The 26,882-nt window shown below is 43.6% G+C and overlaps 4 protein-coding genes and 1 long non-coding RNA gene across 56 annotated transcripts in view; 2 read left to right on the forward strand and 3 right to left on the reverse strand.

The window, feature by feature from the left end:
* ubr5 (ubiquitin protein ligase E3 component n-recognin 5) overlaps window positions 1–759 on the reverse strand; it is a 30,912-nt gene extending 30,153 nt beyond the window's left edge. For 35 of the 50 annotated variants that reach the window (XM_078095495.1, XM_040164993.2, XM_040165006.2 and 32 more), the window contains exon 1: window positions 170–411. In XM_078095495.1, coding sequence (XP_077951621.1) covers window positions 170–231 — 62 coding nt within the window. In that variant the 5' untranslated portion in view covers window positions 232–411. Of the gene's footprint in view, window positions 1–169 lie in introns of all 50 variants that reach the window. The other 15 variants (XM_040165008.2, XM_040165007.2, XM_078095524.1 and 12 more) reach the window with 5 other exon arrangements.
* Window positions 760–1,391: 632 nt separating this feature from the next.
* On the reverse strand, window positions 1,392–4,338 carry LOC120809960 (uncharacterized). Its single transcript, XR_013453923.1, has 2 exons — window positions 4,254–4,338; window positions 1,392–2,851 (listed from the first exon to the last, which is right to left on the reverse strand). It is a non-coding gene; the product is annotated as an uncharacterized LOC120809960 (long non-coding RNA).
* Window positions 4,339–4,888: 550 nt separating this feature from the next.
* klf10 (Kruppel like factor 10) lies at window positions 4,889–6,419 on the forward strand. The gene is made up of 3 exons (XM_078094152.1): window positions 4,889–4,937; window positions 5,025–5,507; window positions 5,613–6,419. The coding sequence occupies exons 1-3, from the start codon at window positions 4,889–4,891 to the stop codon at window positions 5,831–5,833; spliced, it is 753 nt and encodes a 250-aa protein (XP_077950278.1). The 3' UTR covers window positions 5,834–6,419.
* LOC120809948 (antizyme inhibitor 1) lies at window positions 6,408–18,601 on the reverse strand. Of its 3 annotated transcripts, none has more exons than XM_078095542.1 (12): window positions 18,178–18,601; window positions 12,008–12,129; window positions 10,639–10,850; window positions 10,316–10,489; window positions 9,903–10,075; window positions 9,518–9,652; window positions 9,260–9,341; window positions 8,768–8,842; window positions 8,484–8,649; window positions 8,118–8,233; window positions 7,373–7,587; window positions 6,408–7,278 (listed from the first exon to the last, which is right to left on the reverse strand). In XM_078095542.1, exons 3-12 carry the CDS (start codon window positions 10,738–10,740, stop codon window positions 7,164–7,166), a joined length of 1,353 nt encoding a protein of 450 aa, XP_077951668.1. In that variant the 5' UTR covers window positions 10,741–10,850; window positions 12,008–12,129; window positions 18,178–18,601; the 3' UTR covers window positions 6,408–7,163. The 3 variants fall into 3 exon arrangements, with proteins under 3 accessions (XP_077951668.1, XP_040020037.2, XP_040020036.2); XM_040164103.2 differs by lacking the exon at window positions 18,178–18,601 and adding an exon at window positions 13,495–13,679; XM_040164102.2 differs by lacking the exon at window positions 18,178–18,601 and adding an exon at window positions 12,806–13,065.
* Window positions 17,140–24,607, forward strand: LOC120809953 (V-type proton ATPase subunit C 1-A). Its single transcript, XM_040164116.2, has 13 exons — window positions 17,140–17,371; window positions 17,789–17,952; window positions 18,592–18,659; window positions 19,491–19,576; window positions 19,859–19,953; window positions 20,159–20,250; window positions 20,646–20,744; window positions 20,828–20,896; window positions 21,032–21,124; window positions 21,331–21,424; window positions 21,858–21,955; window positions 22,789–22,915; window positions 23,966–24,607. The coding sequence occupies exons 2-13, from the start codon at window positions 17,821–17,823 to the stop codon at window positions 24,062–24,064; spliced, it is 1,152 nt and encodes a 383-aa protein (XP_040020050.1). The 5' UTR covers window positions 17,140–17,371; window positions 17,789–17,820; the 3' UTR covers window positions 24,065–24,607.
* Window positions 24,608–26,882: the final 2,275 nt, after the last annotated feature.

Raw genomic sequence — 26,882 nt, forward strand, 5'->3', positions numbered from 1 at the left:
TTCAGCCCAGGGAGGAGGGGGTGGTGGGGTGGGGGGGTATTTAAATTATTTAAACACGAGTGAACACGCATGACAATGTCAACATCGTTGGCAATGCCAATATCGCACCCTATCAACCATACCCCGCACGGAATGGAATTATTATTTTCCACAGGCCGCGACAAAATACCTGTCATTGAGCTGATCCTCGGTCCCCGGCAACGGGTGAACCACGAAGTGTATAGATGTCATGGGGTCAATCCGGAGTCACACGCGGACGTGTGAAAGATGTAGAAATCGTTGTTCTTTCGATGACCGTGTATACGCGGATTCATAGGAATCGTTTAATGGCGAAAATCCTCGAGTTTAGATCCCAGCCTCCTCACCCACACGCCGCCATCTTAACTCTAGCAGGCTTCTTCTCCGTGTGTTGATTAGTGCTCATGCAACCGCTCCGCTGGTTGGACCCCGAGCGCAAACAGGAAACGTGTTAAATTGGACGGGATTGGCCTCAAGAAGAAAGGCAAGATTACTGTAATCGCAAAATACTACACTTTCACACTGCAACGTCTTTGTTCTCAAGCCTTTCGGCCGATGCATCTGTGTTTCTTTGCATTTGCTGCAGTCCTTTCGAGGTGATTGTACCACAAAGGGGAGGATGAAGTATCGACCTGCAGGACAATAGCTTACAAAACAGAACAGCTAAGACAATAGCATTTCAATTAAAATATTGACAATATCCTGATCCCCCGTGTGAAGAAGCAAAACTAGAATGGTTGTGGTTTTTCTTATGAACTAGTACAGGAAATATTTAAACATCATTTTTTTTCTACCATTGTGGAGCAACCATTGGGTTGACTAAAGTAATATGCGAAGCAAGTTTATTAATTGCTCTACATTGAATACTATATCCTAATTCTGAAAATCTTAGAGACCATGTCCCCAAATGTTATTATGGGAACTACGGGCTTAAACTAGACACACTGTCAGCATTATTCTGTCAATGGAAACATGCATGATGTGGGATTCTATTCTTGCTTCTATTCTTACACTTACACTTATATTTAATGCTGAACCCACACAGGACTGTGTGGAGGAGAGACTGAAGTCTATTCAAGCTGGGCTCACTTACACTAAAGACTTCGTGTTTAATATCCCCGCATCACCTGAATCCAGGAAGGATTTAAGCAGCAGGTGGTAGAAGCCTGCTGCCCTGATTCAGAAAACAAATGAAAGGCTCCAGGTCAGCTTTGTGTCAAAGTGACAAAGGAAAAGCCTACTTTGACTGGCTGACTGAATGTAAGAGAACAACTGAGGATGTAGATGTTTTCCTTTTTTTGCTACTCGGGAGAAAAACAAGTGTTTAAATGATGGAGTGCGGAACAACTAATAAAGTGATCATCCACAATGAGTTTAGTATTTCTTGAGGTCTTTATTTATTAGCCGCGATAGACCTTTGCACGAGCACCCTCACCGATTCAGTTCGTTAAGGAAAGATGAAAACATTCAAAGAAGTTGGGAGAGATTACTCATTTGAACGTAAACCTAAATCAAAAGTGGTGGCGGCCATTCTTTGGTTGCAGTGTTCTTAATCCGATAGAAGCCTTTGTCTTTCCACACCAGCAGAGGGCAGGATTTACCTTTGACAATGAGATCCCAATCAGTGGCAGAGCGCCACGCCACCAGGCCTGCAGTGGGGCAGATAGTGGTATGTGCACCACATAAGTAACTCCTGAACTTGACAAACATTTGTCAAATATTTCTGTATCAAAATAAGCGGTTAAAATAGCCATAACAACTAAAAAAACAAAAGTGAGAGCTTTTGTACCAAAATAAATAGTAAAGATAATGTGAAATGAAGAAGGATACGGAGAGAATGTTTTGACTACCCGATGTCAGGTTCCTCGTTTACTCTTATCTTCTGTCCTCCTACTTAGCCAATGCTAATTATTGAACACAGTTTCAACCCAAACAACTGATCTATGAAACTGTCTTTTATCGTCTGGCCTGCCGTTCACTACAATTATAATATTCATCAACAAATATTCATGTTTTTTATTATTTACTGGGACAATACTTCAGTATTGTATGTGTTGTTGTTCTTAGGACATCTATGTTAAATAATGGGTAGTATTGTAGAAATAATTACACTATTTCCTCGCTTGGTCATTTTACAGATGCCACGTGTAACCAGCAGAGACAAAAGGTGATGGTTAGATTTCTTTCCACATGTGTTTACTGAGTTCCAAAAAGAGGTTAATGAAACCAGTTCCAAGGGTTGAAGTCAAAACAAAAACCCCAGAAATCTCCCGATCTATTTTTAGTTGTGGGAGCTGTGCTATCAAATGACCTCTGGTGTTGTAGAATACGTGTCCAAAGAGTTGGAGCCAGGAACACTGCTCCGTCAGCAGAGGCCAGCGCGTTCGTAGCTCCCAGGAGATCCGTCTACATGTATAAAAGACACCGTGGATCCCACTTAATGAGCTAGTTAGTGAAGCGTTTTGGATGCTATGAAACATATTTTAATGATTTACATCTGCAAAGGAAACAACCAAGAGGGACCCAAAACTCCCCCCCTCACCGCGATTACTCATTGAACCGTAGACCAGTGGACCAGCAGCTCCTGTCAGTCAGGGGCCACGAGCATAAGTATTATTCCCAGTGAGGTAACACGAGCACCGGCTGGAGAGGAGCACTTTTAAATAACTCCTCTCGGTGCTTCTTGAGACGTCGGTTCACAGGTCCCGCGGCAGGTCCGACCATGATGGTTGGGGCAATCCTGCCTGCTGGCAGCAGGTCGGCACATTTCCCTGACCTGTGATGAGCTGTTCCCCGGCTGCTGTCTCACAAGAGGCCTTTTGCTTCTTTCTTTCTTTTTGGGAGAGAGACAGAAGTACATCAAAAGAGAACAGTGAGTCCTTGTTGGCCTCGTCTCGCTTGCCATTCACAACACTGTTTGACAATTGGCCGACGTTGCGCAGAAAGTGGCAATGCCGGAGGACAACGCTGCAGCTAAAGATTCCTACAGAATCCCTTTGTCCATGAAGGATGTTTTAAATCTCTGCTCAAAAAAGCTAAACCTTAAAATTAGTCAACACCGGCCAAGAATCTGGGTCCCCATTGCATTACGCTGAAAACCCAGGAAACCTGACCTGCCAAAAGACCAGGAAGAGATACAAATGTGCTCCTTTGTGGCACAACCGCTCACTCTGCAACGCTGGGAGCCAGATTACCCGATGGATGAACAAGAGACTGAACCGTGCTGGATCACACACTACTGCAGACATCCTTCTCACTGTTTTTGTTCTGCACATTAAATAGATTATTGTGGGGGGGGGTTTACATACAAAGAGCTAATGCTATGTGTCAATCCCAAGAAGGTGATTTGCATTTTGTAGTGTGTTTTGCTGCCCCCAAGCGAACAAAACAAAATAAGGAATGACACTTTATTACTTGAGTTCTTTGTGAAATTGAATCTTTATTAGGCTGAAAAATTTGAATGTTTCTCGTCATTAAAGTTTCTGCTGAAGAATAATAACTCGAACAAAGTTCGTAAGAAGAAAGTTCTGCTTAGAAATCTGACTTTTATGCGTGAAATTGGCGGAGTGACTCTTCAACTGCTAGTGTTGCGGCAAAGAACGTAGAAACATACGTGTGTATGATTACATTCAACACTGGAACACGTTACGCACAGGGATGAGAACAACGTGTGGATTTCAGCATTGTGAATATGCAAAGAAATAAATTTGGTGTGTGTATGCGTCAAAATATTTTAGTTTTATATATTTAGCAGACAATACTTTAAATATCACACAATAGAGCGGCCCATACCAAAAATTGGGAGTGTGAAAAGAGTCTGAATATAAAAAAAATCAACTTATAAATGCCAATTTCAATATATAGTATCAATACAATAAACATAGGAAGGTAATACAGTACTGTGAAGCTGCCCCAATACTATAGAATAAACTATTAATAAGTATGAATACATTCATAAAAAATACCCACTCCCCCAAGAAATGTGAACACTAGTTTAATTTCAATCTGTTGGAAGCTGTAATGGAGATGTCAAGATGTTCAGATTTAAGATATATGGATTGCATTCAGACTCTCTGCTCTACACATTCCTGGATATGCTTTTGAGGAACGTCCCACAGCGCCAGACTCAGTCGAAGTGCTGCTCTGTGTGTGTATTTGTCCATTGTGAGTCTGCAGCCGGCCTTTTGTTCTGGTTGTCTGTGCTGTGCATGAAGGTCTAGACAGCTGATACTTACCTAATCCAGCGGGCTGCCTGGGGTCACCCCCTGTTGGCCGACTCTTTCACCCACAGGGGACAAGAAGCCTAACAATATAGTGGATTTAAAAAAGGAAGACAGAAAAATAAAGTTCAGAAAATAAAAAGTAATGTAAGTAAGTAATGTAAAGTCAATTCAGCTACAAGAGTTCAGTCATGGGGAGCTCCTACCATTACACCAAATGTTTAGAGGGAATAATAATAGAGAAAGTCTTCCCAGACAGACTAAATTCCCAGGGACTGCTTATTAGCTATATAGCAAAATGCTATAATATGTTTCCATAAGATGTCAAAACCGTTTCTATTGCACCACGTATGACGATTTCAGGCCGATGAGAGAAGGGGTTTGTGTAGCTTACTGTGACAATGAGATGCCATCCACCACCAAAACAACAACAACGCGTTTATAATATCATCGGATAAACCACTAAAACTTGTACGTTGTACTATTTCTGGAGACAAGTTCTTAAAATAAACTGTGCCTGTTCCTATTTAATCAGAGACACATCAAACTTTAGGAAAAGTTTGGTCCACCAGCACTCCAGAAGGTCCCGTCGGACCATTTCTTGGAAAAGTATTTGAAATTTGAATCGTTTATTTAAAATCCAAGATATAATGCCAGGGCATCGATTGTCTCCATTTCCAAAAGTCTGGTTCGTGGAAGGTGTGCTGCTGGTCCTCTTCACAGTCACCGCGACGTGACTCACCCAAGACTGCGGTGTGCGTGCGTGTGCGCGCGTGTGTATCGGAGGGGTTGGGGGAACGGCGCGAGCCGCGTGTAATCAGGAATGTATTGTTCACACGCCCACGCCGCTGTGTACCACGCTGCCTCCACGCCCGCCACCACGCAGCGGGCCGCGCGCCCATTGGCCGGCGCTCCACACACCTTTGCGTCCCATTGGGCGAGGCGTCGAACATCGAGCCCCCGCGCCACGAAAGCAAGCACCAGCTTGTCCCGCCCACGTCTTCCTCCTGGGGGGCCCGGTGGCGCTCATCGTCCCCCAGCCAGTTGCCCCCGCACTCTACGTCCAGCCGCCACTGGTGACCACTGTCAGCGGCGGCGCCAAGCTACTGGCCATCGCCCCGGCGCCCTGCCCAGCCCCGTCGGAGCAAAGAGGAAACCCGCTGCAGCCGGAGGCGTCCCGTGCACGCAGCCATGTCTGTCCCCGTGAGGACTGCAGCAAGACCTACTTCAAGAGCTCCCACCTCAAGGCCCACATGAGGACACACACGGGTAAGGACTTGTAGTGCCAATAGACCACCGTACGCCAAATAAAATGTCCGTTTTATCGATGCTCGGATGAGAACAAACTGCTCCATGCCGCTTGTGTTCCAACAGGTGAGAAGCCCTTCAAGTGCAAGTGGGAGGGCTGCGAGAGGCGGTTCGCCCGCTCCGACGAGCTGTCCCGCCACCGGCGGACGCACACGGGGGAGAAAAGGTTTGCCTGTCCCGCATGCCTCAGCCGCTTCATGCGAAGCGACCACCTCGCCAAGCACGCCCGGCGGCACCTGGCGGGAGGAGGGCGCCTGCTGGCCGCTAAAAGTCAGGCAGTCCGCTGACCTGGACAAGATCCCTGTGACCCGGCGACGTGCACACAGCGCTTTGGACTGTTGAACGCGCCTTTGAGCCTCGCAGTGTGTTCTGGTTTGCTTTGTTACATGTCAGTCGGCCAAAAACATCTGCTTTTAATGAGAATAGCTGGGTACGATCGAAGAGAGAGATTGTTTACGTTTGACGTCAAACTACTGCGTCCCTCAAACGGAGCATTTAACCTGAAAATATGTTTCACTATGTACAGATCAACACTTTGCACCTTTACCTGTCGCTGATGTTCAACCAAAGAATGTTTCATATGGTTCTTTTGTGCTTTACCAGTATCTATTTTTGTTATAAAAAACTATTTTGCACAACCCTGTTTGTTGCAGGGACATTACAGATCTTTGTTACACTGGAACGCGTGTTTTCTTTTTGTGTGTGTAATCAAAGCCTTTATTCCTGTTCAGTTCCTACGTGGTTGACTTGAGACATTTAGCTGCTCCAACCAAAGTGGTTTCTCTTCTGATCATTGTCCAAGATGAGGTCATGTTATGCTGCCGTCACACAGAATACGGATATTAATAAAAGACACCCGTGTGGTTCACAATCCGTCAGTGAGGTGTTTATTACTATTCATGTACGGTTATTACGGTAAAGACAGTTATTTCACATTAAGCCTTGGACACAGATTAGGAGAAAGCTTCACATATACACACGTTGCAAAATAATATTCAGTCCTAATTTTTTGAGGGCCCCATTAGATCAGCTGATTCATCACTTGCCTTGTCCTCTGCAGCACATGCTGCCGCCTCGCTGGTGTGGGAGCAAGCTGCTCGGCACTTTAGATAAAACTCAAACACTAGATCCTCGACCCCGTTTCCAGCAGTGGACTTATTCACCTTCATGTATAACCCCAAAGCACTGAGAGGGACAACATTCAATCAAGCTTTTGTCACACTGAATAAACTATACAACCAATCAAAACCATAAATAGAAGTCTTGTAGGAAAACTATGTATTACCGTTTAAATACGCTGTTTCACTTTGGGATACGCATCTTACTTTACAAATCAGGCAAAAGCAATTAAGACATAACACTATTTGTCATACATAATCATTTAAAATAATTACAAGCCTACTGTACGAGTGTAAACTGTGGCGCTGTGGGACACCCAAAGCAAAGGGGAAATTATATATATATTTTTTTTCTTCGGAGTCATCCGTTTTGTTGCATACTAATTAACGTCTACTTAGGTTTCGCCGGACTAATCACTTACTTTACGCTAGGTTGGGGTTTGTCAAATAACTTCGGAGTAAGCGGCGTAAGCAAGCCGTCCTGTGCGTCCGCTGATCGCTAGGCAGGGAGAGACCGACCAGCCGCTGTTTGGCAGTAAGCAAGGAAATAAGGGACCAAAGAGAAGTTCTTCAGCGTAGCCTCGTGGGCGACACCGATGTCCTGCATCTCAAACCTGGTGGAGGGAAATGAATCACGTGTCAACGTCCAACTCTGTATTTCTGTCTGTTTTGACCTTTCTTTTGCAAAATAACTCCAGAGTCCCCTACCAGTCTGTGGAGGAGATGATGTAATACTCAGGGGGTGGGGGGGAGTCGGTGGCCGTGCACAGTGGATGGCCCGTACTGTAGGCCCCCGCGTGGGTGAACAAGAGCCAGTCTCCGGCGTTGAGCTCAGGCAACAGGCAGTGCTCCACCACCTGGTCCAGGTCGTCCCCGGACGGACCCCACAGGCTGCAGCTGAACAGAGGAGCATCCTGGGGGGGCTTTTGCCACCACACAACAAGGAGTTATGGTTAAACAATTATTCGGTGACCCAACGCAATCTCCACCCGCTGGAGGTGAGAGGCCCCATGAAGAACAAACATGGCCGTCGTAAGCGGATTTAACCCCAATTCTATGCACTTAAGTGACCTTCGATCACACCAAGTATCAACTTCTGCCACGAGTGCTTTGGGGTTTTTACATGTTTTAATTCAGGGTCTCTCAAACATTGAAGACAGATTTTCAGGCAGCCGAATGAAACACTGAAAAAAATGACTAATTTCTCCATTAATTAATCGACACATTTGTTTTGATGTAAGAGGAAAAAGTACATGATACAAGTTCGTTTCCTCTACAGATTGCTGCAGTATATACGGCGTTTCTTTTTCATTGATTACATCCTGACCATGATCAGCGAGTCAGAGCAGAAGAGTGATCCCAACGACAACCTTTCATCAGGGCGGGATGTTTGACCAACATGTATTTAAAACGCGTCTATATTGTAAGTTGAGACAGAATCTTTGAGAATCACCTTATAGACAGACGGAGTAGCAATCAGTGTTTCAGAGAGTTTGCTGGCAAATGGCCCGTACACTCCCTCGCTCAGGTGGTACTGGAACTCTGGCTCGTCGTTGGGAGATGGATCGTCTGTTTAGAGATTACAGACAAACGCTTTTACAGTGTAATGATTTCATTTCTTCACCCCTACTTGTTTCAAATTACAATTTGGGAGCCGCACATTCGTGGTCGACATGCTCCTTTTTTCATGTAACACAACAGAGACGCAAGGCACCATGCAGAGTGGCCTTAAGAGTCAAACCTCCAGACATGCGTGGATGTCGACGTCATTCTTCAATAATCTCATCGATACCCAAAGTGGAAACATTATGCCACTGACCACGTGCTTGGTCCTGGCGATCCCGTGCCACCACCTCCTTGGAGATGACGTTCACCACCAGAGTGAAAGCAGAGGACACAAAGAAGCTGCCGGGCTCGCCGATGATGGAAACCCCAGTAGAAGGAGGGAAGTATAAGTCTGCCATAGACATGACCGCTTTATTGATCTGCCAAAGAGACCACGATAAGAAATTAGAACGCAAAATGGGTTAAAAAAGTAAAAGTTAAAAAAAATAAAAAAAGAAGCTATATATATATATATCCCATCTAAAATACAGTACTGACCACTTCCAGCTGGTTCTCAGATCCACTGAAGCCCCCTCCAATGTCCAGGATGGTCATGTCGAAGCCAATATCCTCCTGAGGCGGACAAACGTGTTTAAATGTGTAACCAAAACACAAGCGAGCAAATGTTCATCAAGTCGAGCCTTCACGAGCGCTCCAAACATGACTGTGCAAAACAATAAGAAACAAAAATGCTCAACAATTTATGTTCTCCACATAAAAACCCTTGGAAAATAAAGTGATTAATCTAATCGTGATTTAATTAGACAAAGTAAAAAGGGGGGATCAATTCTGGCTTCGTTCTCTCAAGTTTTTGTTATGTTTGTATTTGAGTCAGAAACAATCCTATTCAGCCACTGTGTCAATGTATAAAGGATTTAAATCCTAAATCATTTGAAATGTTAGCAGTGCTCCTGCAGAATGAATGTAGAAGAAACACCGATTCATTTAGCCTAATTTTGATCAACATTGGCCATATTTCACATTACTTACTCCCATATCAAAGACGCAACGGGCATCAGATATAGCATGAACGTACACCTGGTCATCCTCACAGGCGCTGGAAATGTGGCACCTGTGGGGAGGAAGTGAGGAAAAAGTCAATGGTGCAACTTTAACCACATCACAAGGATTAAAAGCTTCACGCTGCAGCAGGTTTGATTTCAGCATTCGTTTAACATGGATCTGAGGTAAAGAGAAGTGTTCCTGATGCTTCCATAACCAGGCACAGTGCATCTATGTAGGCCTCACCTGACCCCGACCACCTGCACGCCCAACTCCTTGGCCTTCTCCAGCAGATGCCTGCAGTCCTTGAGGGAGCAGCCAAAGGCCATGCTCATCTCATCGCCCTGAATTGATGCTTCCGTTGAAACCTGGAGCAGCAGCCTGGATTTTAAAAGGGAAAAAAAGATCACTGTTAGCGGTTTGCAAAGGAAAGAAGCTGGAAATGGAGGTAATGAGGTAAGAGAGTTTATTAAATCCCAAAATATCTGCAGCCGAGACCCAAATTATTTTGCCATTGGGAATCACAATACACCAAATGCTGTCAGATACATTGCATCTGATGACTTGGGAATAGGCAAATAAATGATTCACAACAATCATGGCAGCCAGGACGAACACCTCACACACTTACTTGGCATTGGGGTGGCAGCGAGAGATCTTGCGTAGCTCAGCTTCATTGTCACACACCAGGAGGTCAATGCCATTTTTTGCGGCATATTTAATTTGGGAGACTTGCTTGCAAATCCCGCTGTAGATGATGTCTTCAGAGGGAACACCGTGGCTCTGGACCAGCTCAAGTTCAGACTGAAAATCAAGGGAGACAAAGTTAGAACCATATTCGCTTGATATACTGCATGTGGGTAAGTTAACAGACATTTCATCAAACTACAGATAAAACGTGCAAAAACAAGATAAGAAAGGGCACTGCAGTACACAGGACAGTATAAATGTGCTACTTGCTCTAGTAGAGAAGGTACATCACTGCACCATATTTGTAACCTAATTACGCAATTTTCTGCCCAGTATGCGAGTAGGAGAGACTACCTTGTTGGTACAAATGAACCCAGCGCCGAGGACCGCAAGAACTTCAATCACAGCTGGACTGCTGTTGCATCTGACGGGGTAGTACGGTCGAATTTGAGGCATGTGGGTTCGCCAGCGAACATGCTGCCTCATTACAACTCCCAGGTCTGCTACAAAGAACGCATTCTTCTCAGACTGCAGAAAAGGGAAAACAAACACGAAGGCGGATGAGTGAAAAGAAACACGCGGCGGAACAACAACGGGTGTTGGTGACACTTCAAAGTCTAAGAAATTCAGGGTTTTGTGCCGACTGTGTACGTTGCGGTGGTGGCGAGACCCCTTACCAGAGTTTGCTCATCAATGTGTTGGTTGATCACGTCACAGAGGGCTGTGCCCGCCTCCAGCAGACCGACAGAATACTGCGGCTCATCAGCGATTCCTTTCATCCTCTCAACCGTTTTCTTCTAATCCGACAGGCATAAAGAACGTGGCTCGCCCGAAGTGGTCTTGCTCAGCACCTAATCGAGCCCTTGGGGTCCTTAATCTATGCAACAAACTGTGTGAGAGAATGAGAATAGTCAACACAACACGCAAAAAAGGAGCGATGCCCTTCAATCGTATTTTGATAATGCATTTCTGTGGATCGTTTCTAGTCCTTTCCGATGAGCTCCCAAATCAAACAAGTCATTTTCAGGGATCATCCAATCAGAGCACAGTGCAGGCTCCGCGTTACAGGACAGCTTTATAGAAGAGGCCTATTCTTCTAAAGAGCCGCTGTGAAAATAGAGTCTGGGGCACAGAGTTCATTTACTTTAGCGTCTATTACTCCCAACAATCACCATTAATCCCCAAACTGGCGACGCATGAAAGGTTTTTTTTTTAATGGCGTCGAACAAGGTACAATGCAGGCAGCGTTGATGACAAAACTTTACGTTCAATGATGTTGCACAAAACGTCAAAAAGCCACATCTGGACCTGATGTACTGCTGACACAGCTGTACAGATGTGGCTATCGCTCCCAAGGAGTGATGTATGCTCATTACTCCTCAAAAGCGGTTGTGTGAGTTATTATACTGAAATAATGGGACTGACAGTCTGATACAAACACAGGAAGATAACTCCTTGATCTCAGTCCTCGGCAGAAACACGGGATAAAACGTGGTTTGGACGTAACTCAACCCTGTAACCACTTAAAAAAAAAAAGAAAAGGAAGACTTTGGAAAGGAACTCAACTAAACAATGTCACTCATAACATTTCTCTCATGGAAGAAAATGATGACGGGGTCATACACAGTTAATACAATATATTCACATTACACTGCAGGAGGAACGTTGGAAATGTAACCACTACTAGTAAGTTAATATCTATAACCAAATAATAATCTCCTTTTGTTGCAACTAAATCAGAGAAAGAGAAAAACACAACTGCAGAATAACGTATTGTGGAACCCAGTTCCCTGTCATTTCAATAGAAGAGATAAAAATAGATCAGAAAACCTAAAATAAGTATTAGCCTTTTAGGGATATATTTGGAACACCCAACTTGTTAATACATCTTCTGCTTCTGTCAAGAGATTTGGTGACGCAGTTTTGATACATACCAAAACATCATACATATCTATGCAGACACGGTTTTACACTGCATACGTTTCAACCATGAAAAGTAAAACCAGCAAAGAGGTGGCATTCATATGTTACAGCGATGTCCCTCACATGGATGAGTCCTGGGAGGAACCCGTCCACCATCAGCTAGGATCCCAAGGGGGCTCGGCGTTGAAGTCAAATGGCTCTCGGTAGAGAGATGCCCCTAGATCCTCTGGATAGTTGTTGTACACCTGTGAAAAGGACACCGATTAATAAGTCACCGAAAGAGAAAACACCCTGACACAAGATCAACAGTGTCTGCACGATCAATACGTCCTCAACTGCTGGGGAAACATTTAGAAACTGATGAGCAGCCAAATGCTGCGTGATGAAGCCGATGGGTGCAGCGCGTGGGAATAACCTATGCGTGATCCATGGATTGGTTGAATGCGACGTGTTAATGTTTAAAATGCAACTCTTTTAGTTTGGAATCAAGGTTAGCGATCTCGAGTTCAGTAATAGTTCATTCACGGAATAATATTTGCACACCGTTGCCCCGGGTGGTGATTAACCGTGTCATGATCTGCCTGTTATCGATTCCAAATCATAGCCAGGTTGTTGTTCCCGACCTGACGTCAACATGTATTAACGTTAACGGATCAGTTAACTTAACTTAGTAACCGTTAGCATAGGGTAGTAACGGTAGCATTAGATATTAGCGTTAGCTTCCTAGCGACATACGATGTCATTAAAGTAATGTTTAACTAGTTACTCATTGTTTTTTTCAGTGACGATAACGTCATCATTAACCTCTTAAGGCTCGGATTCATGGCTGCTGCCCCCCAAAATAGACAAATTACCCGGTTGATATAACGACAGGCTCATTAGCAAGCTAACAACGCGGTTAGCTAGGTGAACGTTACTTACGCTGGCTGAAAACCCAAAGGAGGGGACAGAACGCTTTTTCTTTTTAGGCGGAATTTTCAAAGAGTGGTGGGGTTACTAGAAGAGAAAAAGATCACGGCCATGGACGTGGTGGGTTCGATCGAGTTATGGTCGTTCCGCCGAAGCAAGATGGTACCGATCATGTGTGACGACGCAGCGGAAGGCAACCGTGGAGGTCGACTGACAGGAACGTCAAGTAACGACACAGCAAAGTGATCACGGGCCACATCCGGTGTGAACACCAAAATAAAGTCCAAATCGATATTCGCATTGTAACCGTTGTTATGCAATATTATGCACTAATCCCGAAAATCTGACTACCTGATTATACTATTATACTATTAGCATGATCATTCATACTCAAATAAAGTCATTGCAAATTATACAGCTGACCATGTAACGCTATTCGGGTCTGATCCTAAAGAGGGACCTCTACCAAGGACATGAATGACAGAGCACTGATCAACCCCGAAAAGTAACTCGCAATTATCATCAATAATAAATAAATGAATGTAATAATAATACTAGTATTTCAATTTATTTGAAAAATAACAATTAACAAAATTGTGTGATTACGCTGTTATTTGTTATCTAGACCGATATCTCTATAATAATAATAATTACAGATATGATATATCTATAATATTAATGTGCAATTTCCTAAGAATTACCTGTGTTTCTTCATTGTATTTTCCATGGCTCAGCAATAAAGACAGAATGCTGTCAAATTAAATCTGCAGAAAGTTTCTTTTTTTCTGTCTCCAAAATCAAGCCTACAAAGCAGCAGTCCCACAAGCCACAAGTAGATGGATGCATGTATTTTGTCCCAAGTTCAACTTCAGAATGAGATTTTTCTTCCCCCCTGCTTTTGTTGTGGTGACTTTAAGGAGTTGTGCCCCCCCCCCCCCCCCCCCCCTGGAAAGGCAGAGGCTGGGTTTCTTCCAAGGAGAAACATTTGCATGTGTCCCTCCTCAACACTGGAGAAGGGGCGAAGGGTGCTGAGTCTGTTCAGCCTTTGATCACTTCATTTTGCCTTGGTTTGGCACACAGTGCAATTTTAATGAACCAAAATATCACCAAAATATCTATCCTTAGAACACACATTAGAGCAATCCTTGCTTTCACTTTTAAGTTGATGTCGGCAATGTTGGGCTTTTCCATGATTCAACAAACCTTTTTATTCCATATAACTAGAAGCCCTTTCCTTTCATTGAGACAAGATGTTCTATGCTAAATCTTTACCATTGCATGTCATAACAGTACAGTAATGGTGTGCTATCTAACAAACAACAACTGGGAAATTCATCAACGTATTAGATGAGCTTTGAGCACTCCTTGGGGAAAGCAATAAACAATAGCAGCGTTTGTTTCACTAATAAAACCTTTGCTTGGGTTCCATTGTAAAGGCCGCAGAAGCATGCAGGCCGCAACACAAAAGCTGTTCCGTGTTTTGTGCGGGCTGTGCGACACTAAACGAGACCATGTATATATAAGTCTAATCGTGCGTAGCATCTAAAGTGGCTTCCAGTAAAGGCCGATGTTTGATTTCCATTGTTTGGATCATAATGGCCATCGCAGGCATTGGGTATGCGTCAGCCGGACATGTGTACCACCCACTGTGAGGGCAAATACTCCAGTGGCTGCATTGTGCAGCAGGAATTCATATTTGCAAACATTACAAACAGATTACATCAAAACACAGAGTTAGAAAGAGCCAGGATAGATGAACCCTGACTGACCAAGAGTCTCCAGTCAGAGAGAGAATTAATGTTATAAGACAGTAAAGCTCCTTAAACTCAATAGATTTTCCTTTTAGCTTCTAAATGTCAAAATTGCATAGCATAAGATATATTTAAACTCAATATGATACAAATAATGTACTCTGCATATTTGGAAAATAATTGACTCATTACAGGGACTTGGGTAGCTGGTTAAACCACAACCTCAACTTCAGACTCCAGTGTTGTGTTGTTAAGTCACTCATAGGGTCTTTTTGCCAAAGAATGTTGCTCAGTAAAAAGACCCACCGCCAAACTTTTACTCGTACTGATCGGAATGTTAAACAGGGAAAACTGGCTGCAACTAAACAACAAATATACAACAGCCATCTCATTGAAACAATGTGATCCGAGAATGCTGCTGCTGCTGCTGCTGAATTTGCTGACATTTATGAAAATTCAATGCAATCTTTGACACACCTACAAAATGTATTGTAACATGTCTCTACTTTTTTTAGTCTGACAATATGCCACCTGAAAGGAAGCACCTTTCTCTGGGCTTTCCCAGAATCTGTCATTTTCAACAATGGTATCAAAGTGGTGGAGAGATACAGCAAGATCTCGCAGGATTGTTGAACAATTACAAGAATGATTCACATTTCACCCCTTGCTTCCTCTCTGCCTAGATAGATTGCAGCATAAGTCATTCTTCAGTTTTAAGAGCAAACTCTGTGTCAGATGAGTTAATAATGTGTGGTTTTCTGTGAAGGTATATTGTTTCTGAGAAAATCCTCAGGAAGACCCCATTGATGAATTAAATATAGACAGTTTATGTTTCATCATGCAGAATGCTCGTATCGGCGTGTGGCCGTGGAGCTGAAAAATGACACGCTAAATATTGAAGGTGTACCCTGCAATGTATCTACAACATGAACAAGTAGCCATCATGTGGGCTACGCGTGTGTATGGGAGCGTGCTTAAATCTCTAGAAACAGTATGTCACCGTGTACGTTCAGCTTCCACAGGTGAAGTTTACAAAGCATAAAGACTTGGAGGAAGATGGGATCTGTGGTCATTAGCTGGGATGATTTCCAGAGAGCTCTGGCAGTCCATGCAAGGTGACAACGTGTCTGAGGGGATGGCGGTAACCATGCAAATAATTCTATTTTTCATTGATTGCTACTTATTGCTAAAACAACACTTTTCCCTCTAATTGAACAAAGGGTGCAAGCGCACACCAGATTCTCTGCAGACTGAATGTGCCGTGTGTTTGCGTGTTTGTCCTGATAACATCCCAGTAGACTGGCCTCTGGCCAGCCATGGGTAAACTCGACCTGTCGTTTGATGTCGAGGGTTGGCTCCAGGCAGACCAACCATTGTGTCCCAAACAATGAACACCAGCCCACTGGACTATAAACATGTCCCTTTGGGGGGCGTTTCCCTTTAGATTGTGTGCGGGAGACACCCAAAGTCAGGAAACCTGAGCCTGCTTTTCTAAATTTAGCAGCTCAAAAGCCTCAAATGCTTGCTGACTTGGCATCCAACATTGCTCCGTATCCTTCTCTTAGAGGGTAATAATGCACTTGGAATGTGGATTGACGCTCAAGTCTGGGGTTTGAGCTCTTATCCGTCCATCCATCCATCTTCCTCCCTTTATCCAGGGTCGGGCCCTCTGGCAACAGGCCGAGCTGGTTGACCCAGACTTCCCTTGGTTGTGCCAAAAACCCTCCAGTGGGCATCTGGATACTTAGATGCCTCAACCCCCTTTGCTCCCTCCTTCTGACACGAAGGAGAAGCGCCTCAACTCCAAGTTCCCTCCTGATGTCTGACCTCCTTGCCCTATCGCTAAGGCTGAGCCACCCGGAGGAAACTCATTTCAGCCGCGACCTCGACGTGGCCCAGAGTTCATGACTATAGATGACAGTCAAAACATAAAATATAGGTAAATTGAGAACTACGCCTTCGTCGCCGCACCAATCTGCTGATCCATCCAACACTCACTCGTGAACAGACCCAGAGATACTCAAACTTCTTTGCTTGCCGTAGTCGGGGCGTCCCCAACCAATGAGCCGTCCACCGGTTTCAGGCAGAGCACCATGGCCTCAGATTTGGAGGTGCTAACCCTCATCCCCGACGCTTGACGGCAAATCGCCCCAGTGAATGTTGGAGTTCAGGGTACAAGGAAGCTAACAGGACCACATCATCTGCAAACAGAGAGGCCATTTCAAGGGCCCCATAGCTAACGTTCCTGCTCCATGCTCCTAGACATCCTGAGTTCTTACGATTGTCATCATTGGCAAATGGCAATAAAGATTGGGGACAGATTCAGGACAGAGGATGTGTAAAGCTCTGAGGCACATTTGTAATTTTGGGCTACACTAAATAAAAATTGAATTAAAAAAATGGTGGCTCACCAAAATAGGTTTCTATACGACTAACTTTGGTGTGGCAGTGTCTTCCCCATTCAAATAGATCAACTTCTTAATAATGGCAGTTACGGATCATTGCTATGGCATGACATTCTTGACTCGATCTCATATGTTCTCACGCATCCAAGCACCAGATTCACGCACAAGGACCAGCATCACGCGGTCACTCTTCCGGGGACGTGTCCTGCAGTACCCGCTGTCCGCCGCCTGCGGTCGCTGCGGAGTCTCCGCAGTGAGCGCAGCGCGTGAGCGGCCTTCCGGTTCCTCTGGCCGATCAGCTGACTCTGATGCTGCTGTCAGGAGATCTCACCAACTGCATTGAATGGCAACTATGGAAATGATCAAGCCATAGATAACCACACCGTCCTGTCACTGTTCACGGCCACATTTGGTATTCCCAGGTGAGTGAAATAGAAATCACCTCTGCTGCTGCTGTGGTTGTTGTGATCAAAGCTAAGTGGCTAACGGCTAGCTAATTCCTGCTAAATGTTGCTTGACATTAACCATATTTTTGTCAGCTTCGGGTTGTATGTCGTGTCCTTCTGGTTTATTTGCCTCTCCTGGCCCCGTAGCGGCGGTAGCAGTAAGGGAATGATAATAGTCATCGGTGGTAAAACAGCCTGCAGTGGACGTAAACACTGAATGAGCTCCTGTCGCTAGGGTTAGCCTGATTAGCCACCAGATTAGTGGTACAAGTGAACAGCAGGTTGTTGGAGCTAAAGACAGGGGACATGTAACAAACAGCAGTGTTTCTCAACGGTCCATGAACTGCCGAGCCGTATCACAACACAGGAGTCTGAATAGAGTCCTCCTCTCAGTTTTCTGCAGCTCCACCTGTGCTGTCGAGACCATGACAGAGTTTTGGTTGATCTCTGCACCGGGGGAGAAAACCTGTCAGCAAACATGGGACACCATGACGGCAGCCACCACACGTACCAACAATCTCTCCAACAACCACAAGTTCAACATCCCCGACCTGAAGGTTAGCCTGGCTTCTCATCTGCTTTTTCACAACATCCCACTTTTCTCCCACGCTGACGTACAGCATTACTTCGGCATTGCTTTGTGGTTGCTACTGGAATGACTCAAGTAGTATAATGTGCACATAGCTTTCTTCTTTGCACCATGCGTAGTGGTTTTTACATTATTCAAAAAAAGAAGAAAGTTGAAAAAATGCTTTTACATTTAGTAGGCTAAAATCACTCACCTGATATATCCGCTGTCAAGAATAAGCAGATTGTGCGCATGAGAAGCAGTCTTCACACAGATCCGCCGCCTGCATGTTGAAGCGGTCGGTTTTGGTGAAGTTTTTGTCCCCAGAGCAGCCCGGCTCGTCTGGTTCGGTTCCTCTCTGTGCAGAAGGTGGAGTAAACCCGCTGACCTTGCAGCCCCGCGGGGCCTGCAACGTTCTCCTGGAACTGTTAGCGATGCACGAGTGGCCCCGGATAAAGAGGCGCCACCATAAGCACACAGGGCCCCCTCTGGACGTCACTGTAGGCAAACTGGACCTCAGATGTCACTGTTAAAACACGACCCCGTTGACACCACTTTGAAACGACGTAAATCTCAGGGCTGAAAAATCATAACGTGCTAATGTTTGACTTTTTGTTTTTAAAAACAGGTGGGGACACTCGATGTTCTGGTTGGGCTGTCGGACGAACTGTCCAAGTTAGACTCCTTTGTTGAAAGGTATGCCACCCGATGAATTCTGACTTGGAATGACCATCGCTAACTGAGGGAATACTGTTTTAGTGCACGATAAGATCATCTCTGAACCTGCCTGACTGTCTGATGTAGCTGGTCTACCATTCCAGGTAGTGGCCAGGTAGCGACGCACAGTCTAAGCCTGGCAAATTACAGTTGGGTGACACACCGGCAGCTCTTCTTTCAGTCGTATTCCCATTGACTTGTGTGCCCCAAGTATGTTTGAGGGTAATTTATAGCTTTTTGGAAATACTGACATCCTGTTTTGCTTGCTTTATGAGTCTTTCCAAGACTCTAAGAAAGACAGTTTCACTTTGTCTGACTACAACGTTTTATCTGGTTCCCTTTTTGAAGTTTCCATTCACCATATATGGAAAATAAAACAACAACTAAACTACCTCTTCCTTCAAAACTGCATACATTCATGATTTGAATGAGTTTCATTTGCATTATTTGGATCTTGTGTTATGTTGTTGTCCTTTGTCATTATAAAAACCATACATCCTTTTACATGTAACTAAGTGGTAGATGTACTTTCTTCTGAACTGTTTAGGCGTGAGGTGTGACTTGGCTCTCAGTCTCTTCCTGGCTTCACGACTGTAGACACACTTCTGTTTTTGACATGCTGCCGAACGGCAAAAATTGCTGAACTCTGCAAGTCTGCCATATTATAAATGGCCTTGTCAGGAAATGACTAACAGGAATACGTGAAACCGTTTTATGTGTGTGTGTGTTGTATTGGAGCGAACGCTGGGTTTGCCCCAGCCCTGTGCTCTCCGTTTACGTTGGGTTTTGATGTCTCCCGGCTGTTCACAGTGTGGTGAAGAAGGTTGCTCAGTACATGGCTGACGTGCTGGAGGACACTCGAGACAAAGTGCAGGAAAACCTGCTGGCCAATGGAGGTGAGTGATGTTTGCAAGTAACACAACGGTTCAAAATTATTCTAGATCCAAAACAAGCCGTGGGAATACGAAGCAAAGTTGACTGGACAGTAATGATAATGACGCTTAAGTCATACTGATGTCGTACTTAATATTCTTCAATTGTATAAAAGTCCAACTGACAACCATCAGATGCATCAGATCTGAATCTCACAGTGATTAAGTTGTGTCTTTACCCATCATCTATAATCTGATAATAAAAGGATCGGAGACTGACAGGTCCCCTCTTGTCTTTTTTCACAGTTGATCTTGTCACCTACATCACCAGATTTCAATGGGACATGGCAAAATATCCCATCAAACAGTCCCTTAAAAACATCTCTGAAATCATCTCAAAGGTAGGTCTCGGTACTGCGTTTACAAGAAATATGTCAGACATCACTGTGAATCGTATCTGTATGTTTGTAGTCTGGAGGGCCATAGTAGAGCTCTACTGTTTCTGTTTCCTGCTGGGCGCTTCCACCAGCTATCGGAGCCGGGTCTTACATGGCATGTCATGCGTCTGTCGGAAATCCTTCAACTATGTTTTCCATCTTTTCCCAGCAAGTAAGCCAGATTGACAATGACCTGAAGGCGAGAGCGTCGTCCTACAACAACCTGAAGGGCAACCTGCAGAACTTAGAGAGGAAGAATGCGTGAGTGACCTTCATGTACCAAACCGCACGTCGTCACAGAGTAGTGGCGCTGTTAAAATTGCTCAAATTACGTTTGAATATTTGCTTTAAAAAAACACATATATTCGAATATCTGTTTACGTCAACAACAGGACAAATTAATACAACGAGACATAACTACTTGTATAGGTCATTTATTTAAGTTTAAAGATCTTTAACAACCTATTACCTACACAAAATTAAGTAAAGGAACTAATGGCCAAGACCGCAGACCTCTCGCTCGCACACACGCACTCTCTCTCGCTCTCTCTGCGCATCGTGTTCACCTGACGGGTGTCAGCATGGTCTGAACAGCTCCTGTCAACACCTTCTCCATGTTGCGTCCATGTTATTGTAACACCATCTTGTGCCACCAGGGGGAGCCTGCTGACCAGGAGCCTGGCTGACATCGTCAAGAAGGACGACTTTGTTCTGGACTCGGAGTACCTCATCACTATGCTCGTAGTTGTACCAAAGTGAGTGTTCTTTCTCTAGAGGGCCTCAGGGGAAAGAGGGATGAGCGGCCGTCTCATTGTTCCCTTGTCCTCTGTCCTTTCAGGACGGCATATGCTGACTGGCAGAAAACATATGAGACACTGTCTGAGATGGTGGTGCCCCGGTCCTCAAAGTGAGTGAGGTCAATGGTTTTGATTGTATTCTTTTTTTTCAATATCTTTAAATTGCGGATTTATGTGCCTATAAAATTACATTTTTCATTAAAGATCAAAGCAGCAGTATAACAAGTTCCCGTCTTTTCCTCCAGTCTGCTATTTGAAGACAATGACAGCGGACTGTTCAGCGTCACTCTATTCCTGAAAGCCATCGACGACTTCAAGCTCAAAGCTCGAGAGAACAAGTAGGAGTTGTTACACCGAGCAAACTCCTGCCGTCGTTGTCAGCACGTGTGAAATGTGTTCAAAGGAAGCCCGAATGCTCGCCAAATATGAATAGTTCTAACTAAAAATATCAACTGGACAGTGATCATAGGGTTTATGTTTGTAACTTTATAGATATATCCACCATCACATGAAGCTGATTTCTGCCCCCAACATTTGTTTCTAGGTTCATAGTGAGAGACTTCCAGTACAACGAGGAGGAGATGAAAGCAGACAAAGAGGAGATGACACGGCTCTCTACGGATAAGAAGAAGCAGTTTGTAAGTGATGGAACAGGAAATCAGACATCGTATCACACTGGGTAGTTTTAGGCCTCCTTCAGTGCCTTGTTACTACCATGAATACTTAACGCAACCATTGGATACATTTGTGTACATACGCAGAGACTTTAATCCTGGCTACGGTTGTGTTTGTCACTTTATTACATGTTCAAAATGACCTTTTTTGTCATATGATAATGAATGGCAATGGAGACGGTTTATCAAGTGGTGACTAATAAGATGCATTATTATTCTTATTAAATCCCCAAAACTCATGAAAACGATTACAATCCAGATGAAACAGAGCGAGCACTGTTTTCACCACGGTGATGTCAATTTTCTAGTCTCTTTTCCAGAATAGATTCTTTTATTCCATTGGTGAGATTATAAACCCCAAAAAGAGATGTCTCTAATCTGTATCTGCTCTCTGCAGGGCCCGCTGGTCCGATGGCTGAAAGTGAACTTCAGTGAAGCCTTCATCGCGTGGATTCACATCAAAGCACTGAGAGTGTTTGTGGAATCGGTTCTAAGGTACTGTCATTAGAAATCGTCTCGATATCGCACATAAATATAACTTTATTAAATGTCAAATTTACTTTAGTACCTCAAGTCAATACAGTGCTTGCTCTTCTTCACTCATCTAATGTCCTCTGTCGGTCTAGCTTTGTTTTCGGTGTCCGGCCCGAGTAAATATCATATGTCTGATGATATATGTCTATCATAACTGCCGACCAATTGGCACGCGGCTGATACTAAAAGTCCCAGAAGGCACTGCAAAAGCTACGCGCGACAAAGCTAGCAACTTCTCTGGTGGAGAAGAAGGCAGAGCTGCGCGGCGAGCGGTCGCAGGGGAGACATGCAGCGGCTATTGTATTAAATTCTGATATCGGTTATCAGGATATTTAGAGGAAGGTGCATTACACTATTTAAAAATCTGTAACTTATTTAGGGAAACCACCCAAAAAAACAACTCTATTATGCATGTTTTGTTATGCACGGTCAACATCCCTACACACACACAATCACACACCTAGCACGCAACACTACTGATGTCCACATCCTCTATTGTATGTTCTGTTCATTTCTACAATATATTTGATACTAATTCTACCCTGTGATTCTGTCTCCATTGTGTGGTCTCTCTGCTGACCTTAAGGCTTTATAGAACCATCTGATAAAAATAATGTTAAGTGTAGTTTTTCTGACTGGTTCTGACCTGCGATGCATTGAGTGGGCTACATGTCGTGTACTAACTCGGCTGGTCTGACAATAACTCCCCAGACACTTTTTCCTCCGCCGCTGGCCTTACATAAAACTGATTGTAAACTGGCAGCAGTTAAAAAAAGAATTATTTTTTCCTCCAGATATGGGCTGCCGGTGAACTTTCAGGCCATGCTCCTGCAGCCAAACAAGAAGACCGTGAAGAAGCTGAGGGAGGTGCTGAATGATCTTTACAAACATCTAGACAGCAGTGCAGCAGCTATCATCGACGTGAGTACTAGCGTTGTGTAACGGCTCTCACTACAGCAGCAACTAGAAAAACTCAGCAACATAGTCACCTGCAACAATAAGAATTGGATAAAATAATTATCTTAGCAGAAGGATTCACAATATGATGTTATGAATGACCCTCAATACCGTCAAGACCTAAAATAATTACAAATTATTAAGAACTTTTAGTTCTTAATAATCTAAAATGCATCACTATGTGATTTTCCCACACTTTTTGTAGTTTCTTTAGACCTTAATGTTAGAATATTGTATTGTGCTTGCAATATAACCCTTTTTTATAAACACAGTGTGCCTAAAAGCCACATTGCACACTAATTCAAACCAACTACAAAGTAGTTATTTTATGGGGGAGTTTCACTGCAAATTGAGTCTCTACTGCTGCAACCTCTGCTTCTCCTCATCACTGTGCAAGATTGTAAGAGGTGCTCCTTCTCATGGCCAGAGCTGGTTACTGTTAAAAAAACACAAGTATAGTGGACCTGTTAAATGTTTAGGCAAAAGGGATTGTTGATTGATTTGTCTTTAAACAATGTAAAATAAATACGTCTTTTTGTTGTATTTACTCTTTACTAATTTATCTGTTAAAGAACAAAGTTCAAATAAAAATATATGTATATAAACACATTGATATGTGCATACACATTTATATCAAACCAGCATGCCCTTCAAGGAAAGAAAAATCATTTTCAAATAGTAAAATATGCCCTCTAAAGTAAATTAATGCTAGTACATCAAATCAGGCCTAATTAATGAGAAATGCCCTTTTCCAACTTTCATCCGAAGCTTGAGTTACTTACTGATGTCAACTTTAGCATGAAATGGATTTCTGGCAAAATCCAAATCTTGTATTTCCATGTTTGACGTTAATGTGGAGATTCAGGGAGTGAGATGTGTGTGTTGTGCTAAACACTAAATCCTGCAGGGTCGCCCTCATTTGACCATGTGTAGCGTTCATTTCTTAATATTGGAAACAGCTGTTCACACGCATAAAAAGCTTTCACCGTCTTTTTCTGTGTTTTCTTTTGTCAGTGTGCGATGGACATCCCGGGCCTGAACCTCAGCCAGCAGGAGTATTATCCTTACGTCTACGACAAGATCAACTGTAACCTGTTGGACTTTAAAGTTTAACACTTTGGCTGTTTTGTCTTTATGCCGATTGTTTTCTCATGACTTAGATCTGCTCTTCCCTGAACGTCCCTCCCCGTCTTCCCCCCGCTATCCGTTTCCTCACCGCCACCTCTCCCGCTTGAATGAGAACGCTGCATGTTCATTCCTTGTGGTGAAACAGCCCTACCGTAAGCTTCTATCATTTTTAAAACCAAGGGAAAAAAGTAAACAATTTTTCATTAGTGTCATTGTTTACACTTTGTTTTTTTGACGTGAGGTGGGTTAAGAAATGCTAAAAAGATAAGTATATTTAAAGCCTCATTCCACTTGTGTTGGCTTATATTGATCCTGAAGATCCTGAGTGTTCAGAGATTTGTGTTCATATGTTATCACTGCTACCCACGGCAACCGGACTCGTTATTTGTTCCTGAGATTGTGGTGTGGCTTTGTGTAACGTGTGTGTTCTCGTCTGATGTTGTGTATATTTGCTGTGAAATAAGATCTGTATCAGAGTATTGTGTGTAAGCCAGTGATTGAATAAATATGATCGATGAATATACCAAATATATGTGAATTTGTAAATTTTATTTTTTTTTATGATCAAAATCAGGATTTTATTTTATATACATATCTGAAAACATTTAATGGTATTTTATTTGTTCTTTAGTGTGTGAAACCTTTACGCTCCTGGCTTAAACATAACTTTACTAAAGGTTTTTTAGTCATAACAGGGCTATTCTGGCAAAATAAAGGTTAAACGAACAACAAATACGAATACAGTGTGAGGGGCATATGAGAAAGAGACATGTTGACCCAGCTCTATGTAGTAAAACAAGAATGTCTGTGGAGCCTCGTGATTATCATACGCACATCTGCAGGCAATTTCTAAGATGGTTCCTCTTTGAGCAGAAATTCCTTGGAATACGCACAGCTTCAGAAAAGAATCAAACATCAGTTTAAACATGGCTGTCCCCTGGAGGTGTTGACAGCAGGGGGCATCAAACATTAAATGAGGCATAGAATATAAATAAACAAATAAATGCAATTAAAGTACCAAAATGAGTCCTCTTGCCAGTGGTGTCAATGATTCATTACTCATCGGGTTTCTGTTGGTCTTGGTAGAGACACTTCACATAATGTTGGTAAATTTAATCCCCCACAATGCATCATGTTTTACAAACCGATCATGCATTTTGGACATGACCGCTGAAATAAATTAAGAACATATAGCTTCTAAATACAACTACTGTTAAAGAATTAAAATGTAAATATAGTGCTGCATAAGTACAATGGGAGAGGGCGAGGACTAACGAGAGAGGACTTTACTTTTCTTCCACAGACAGATCAGATTTTCCTAAATCCAACAAGTTAAAATGGCATCAAGTCATACAAGAGATTTGCACAGTCGGCTCTCAATAACATAACATTTAGAAGAATTATCCACTGATTCAGCGCAGAAAGTCAATACAGGATCAATATGTGTGGAAGTAAAGTTTTCTGACACTCCTGAAGGTTGACAAAGCACTTTAGAGTAGAACACTATATAGAACTCTATAGAACAAGTATACAAAACAAAGGGAAATAAATATTACAAAGTAAAAAGTTGAATTGAAACAATTGCTTTGGAAATAATTACACAAATATTATTACATTACATTATCCTTGCTGTCTCAGAGCAACTCCGGACTGCTAGAGCCGCCTCTCTCCTTTGTCCTCATCCTTCTAAACCACCAGATCTTTATTTCCTCCCTTCAGGAACTTGGTGTCTCAGGCTCTGCTCTCTTCATTCTCTCGTCCTACCTCGACGGCCGCACCTACCGGGTAACCAGGCGAGGATCTGTGTCGGAACCTTGTCCTCTTACTACTGGAGTTCCTCAGGGTTCCGTCCTCGGTCCCCTTCTCTTCTCACTCTACACCAACTCTCTCGGCGCTGTCATTCGCTCGCATGGCTTCTCCTACCACAGCTATGCCGATGACACCCAACTAATTCTCCCGTTCCCTCACTCGGATACTCGGGTGGCGGCACGGATCTCTGCCTGTCTGACTGACATCTCTCAGTAGATGTCCGCCCACCATCTGATCAACCGCGACAAGACTGAACTACTTCTTTTTCTGGGAAAAGATTCTCCTACCAAGGCCCTGACTGTTAACTCCCTACATCCCAACCCGCACACTCCACCCTGCATCTGCTAAACTGCTCGTCCCTCCCTCACTGAGAGCAAAACACTCAACAAGATCACGACTTTGCTGTCCTGGCTCCGAAATGGTGGAACGGGCTCCCTGAAGACATCAGGACTGCAGAGAGCCTTTACATCTTCCGCCGCAAACTAAAGACACACCTCTTGAGACTTAAAATGAACAGGATGTAAAAATTAAAATGAAGGTTTGAATAAGAAAAGGCTCTGGACCGCTCACAGGCATTTTTGGTTAACCTGATTAGACCTATGCTCAGGGCACCACTATAATCAATAATCTACTCTACTAAGGTATTTACAGGACTCAGGCCATTCAGTACACTTCATAAAAAATGTTTGGTGTTGCTATGTAAACACAGAATACAATGGACAAATATAATTTGAACATGTGTAAAACCCATGTAAACTGACTTTGTAAAAAGATTCCAAATGGACACATAGACCAGCTCCTCTACCTCACTGTGCATTGTAATAGACTACACGGATCAACCGCACCTCACTCACTGATACAGTAATTAAAAACTCATGTATTTAAATATAACAGCTTAGTTGCTATTCTACTTTAGCAGTGCAATGGTGGAGTCAATCCCAGCTAACATCAGGTGAGACAGGGTACGCCCCATTCAAGTGCTCTGACAATATTT

The sequence above is a fragment of the Gasterosteus aculeatus genome, chromosome 20 (assembly GCF_964276395.1).
Source record: "Gasterosteus aculeatus chromosome 20, fGasAcu3.hap1.1, whole genome shotgun sequence".
NCBI classification, from domain to species: domain Eukaryota; kingdom Metazoa; phylum Chordata; class Actinopteri; order Perciformes; family Gasterosteidae; genus Gasterosteus; species Gasterosteus aculeatus.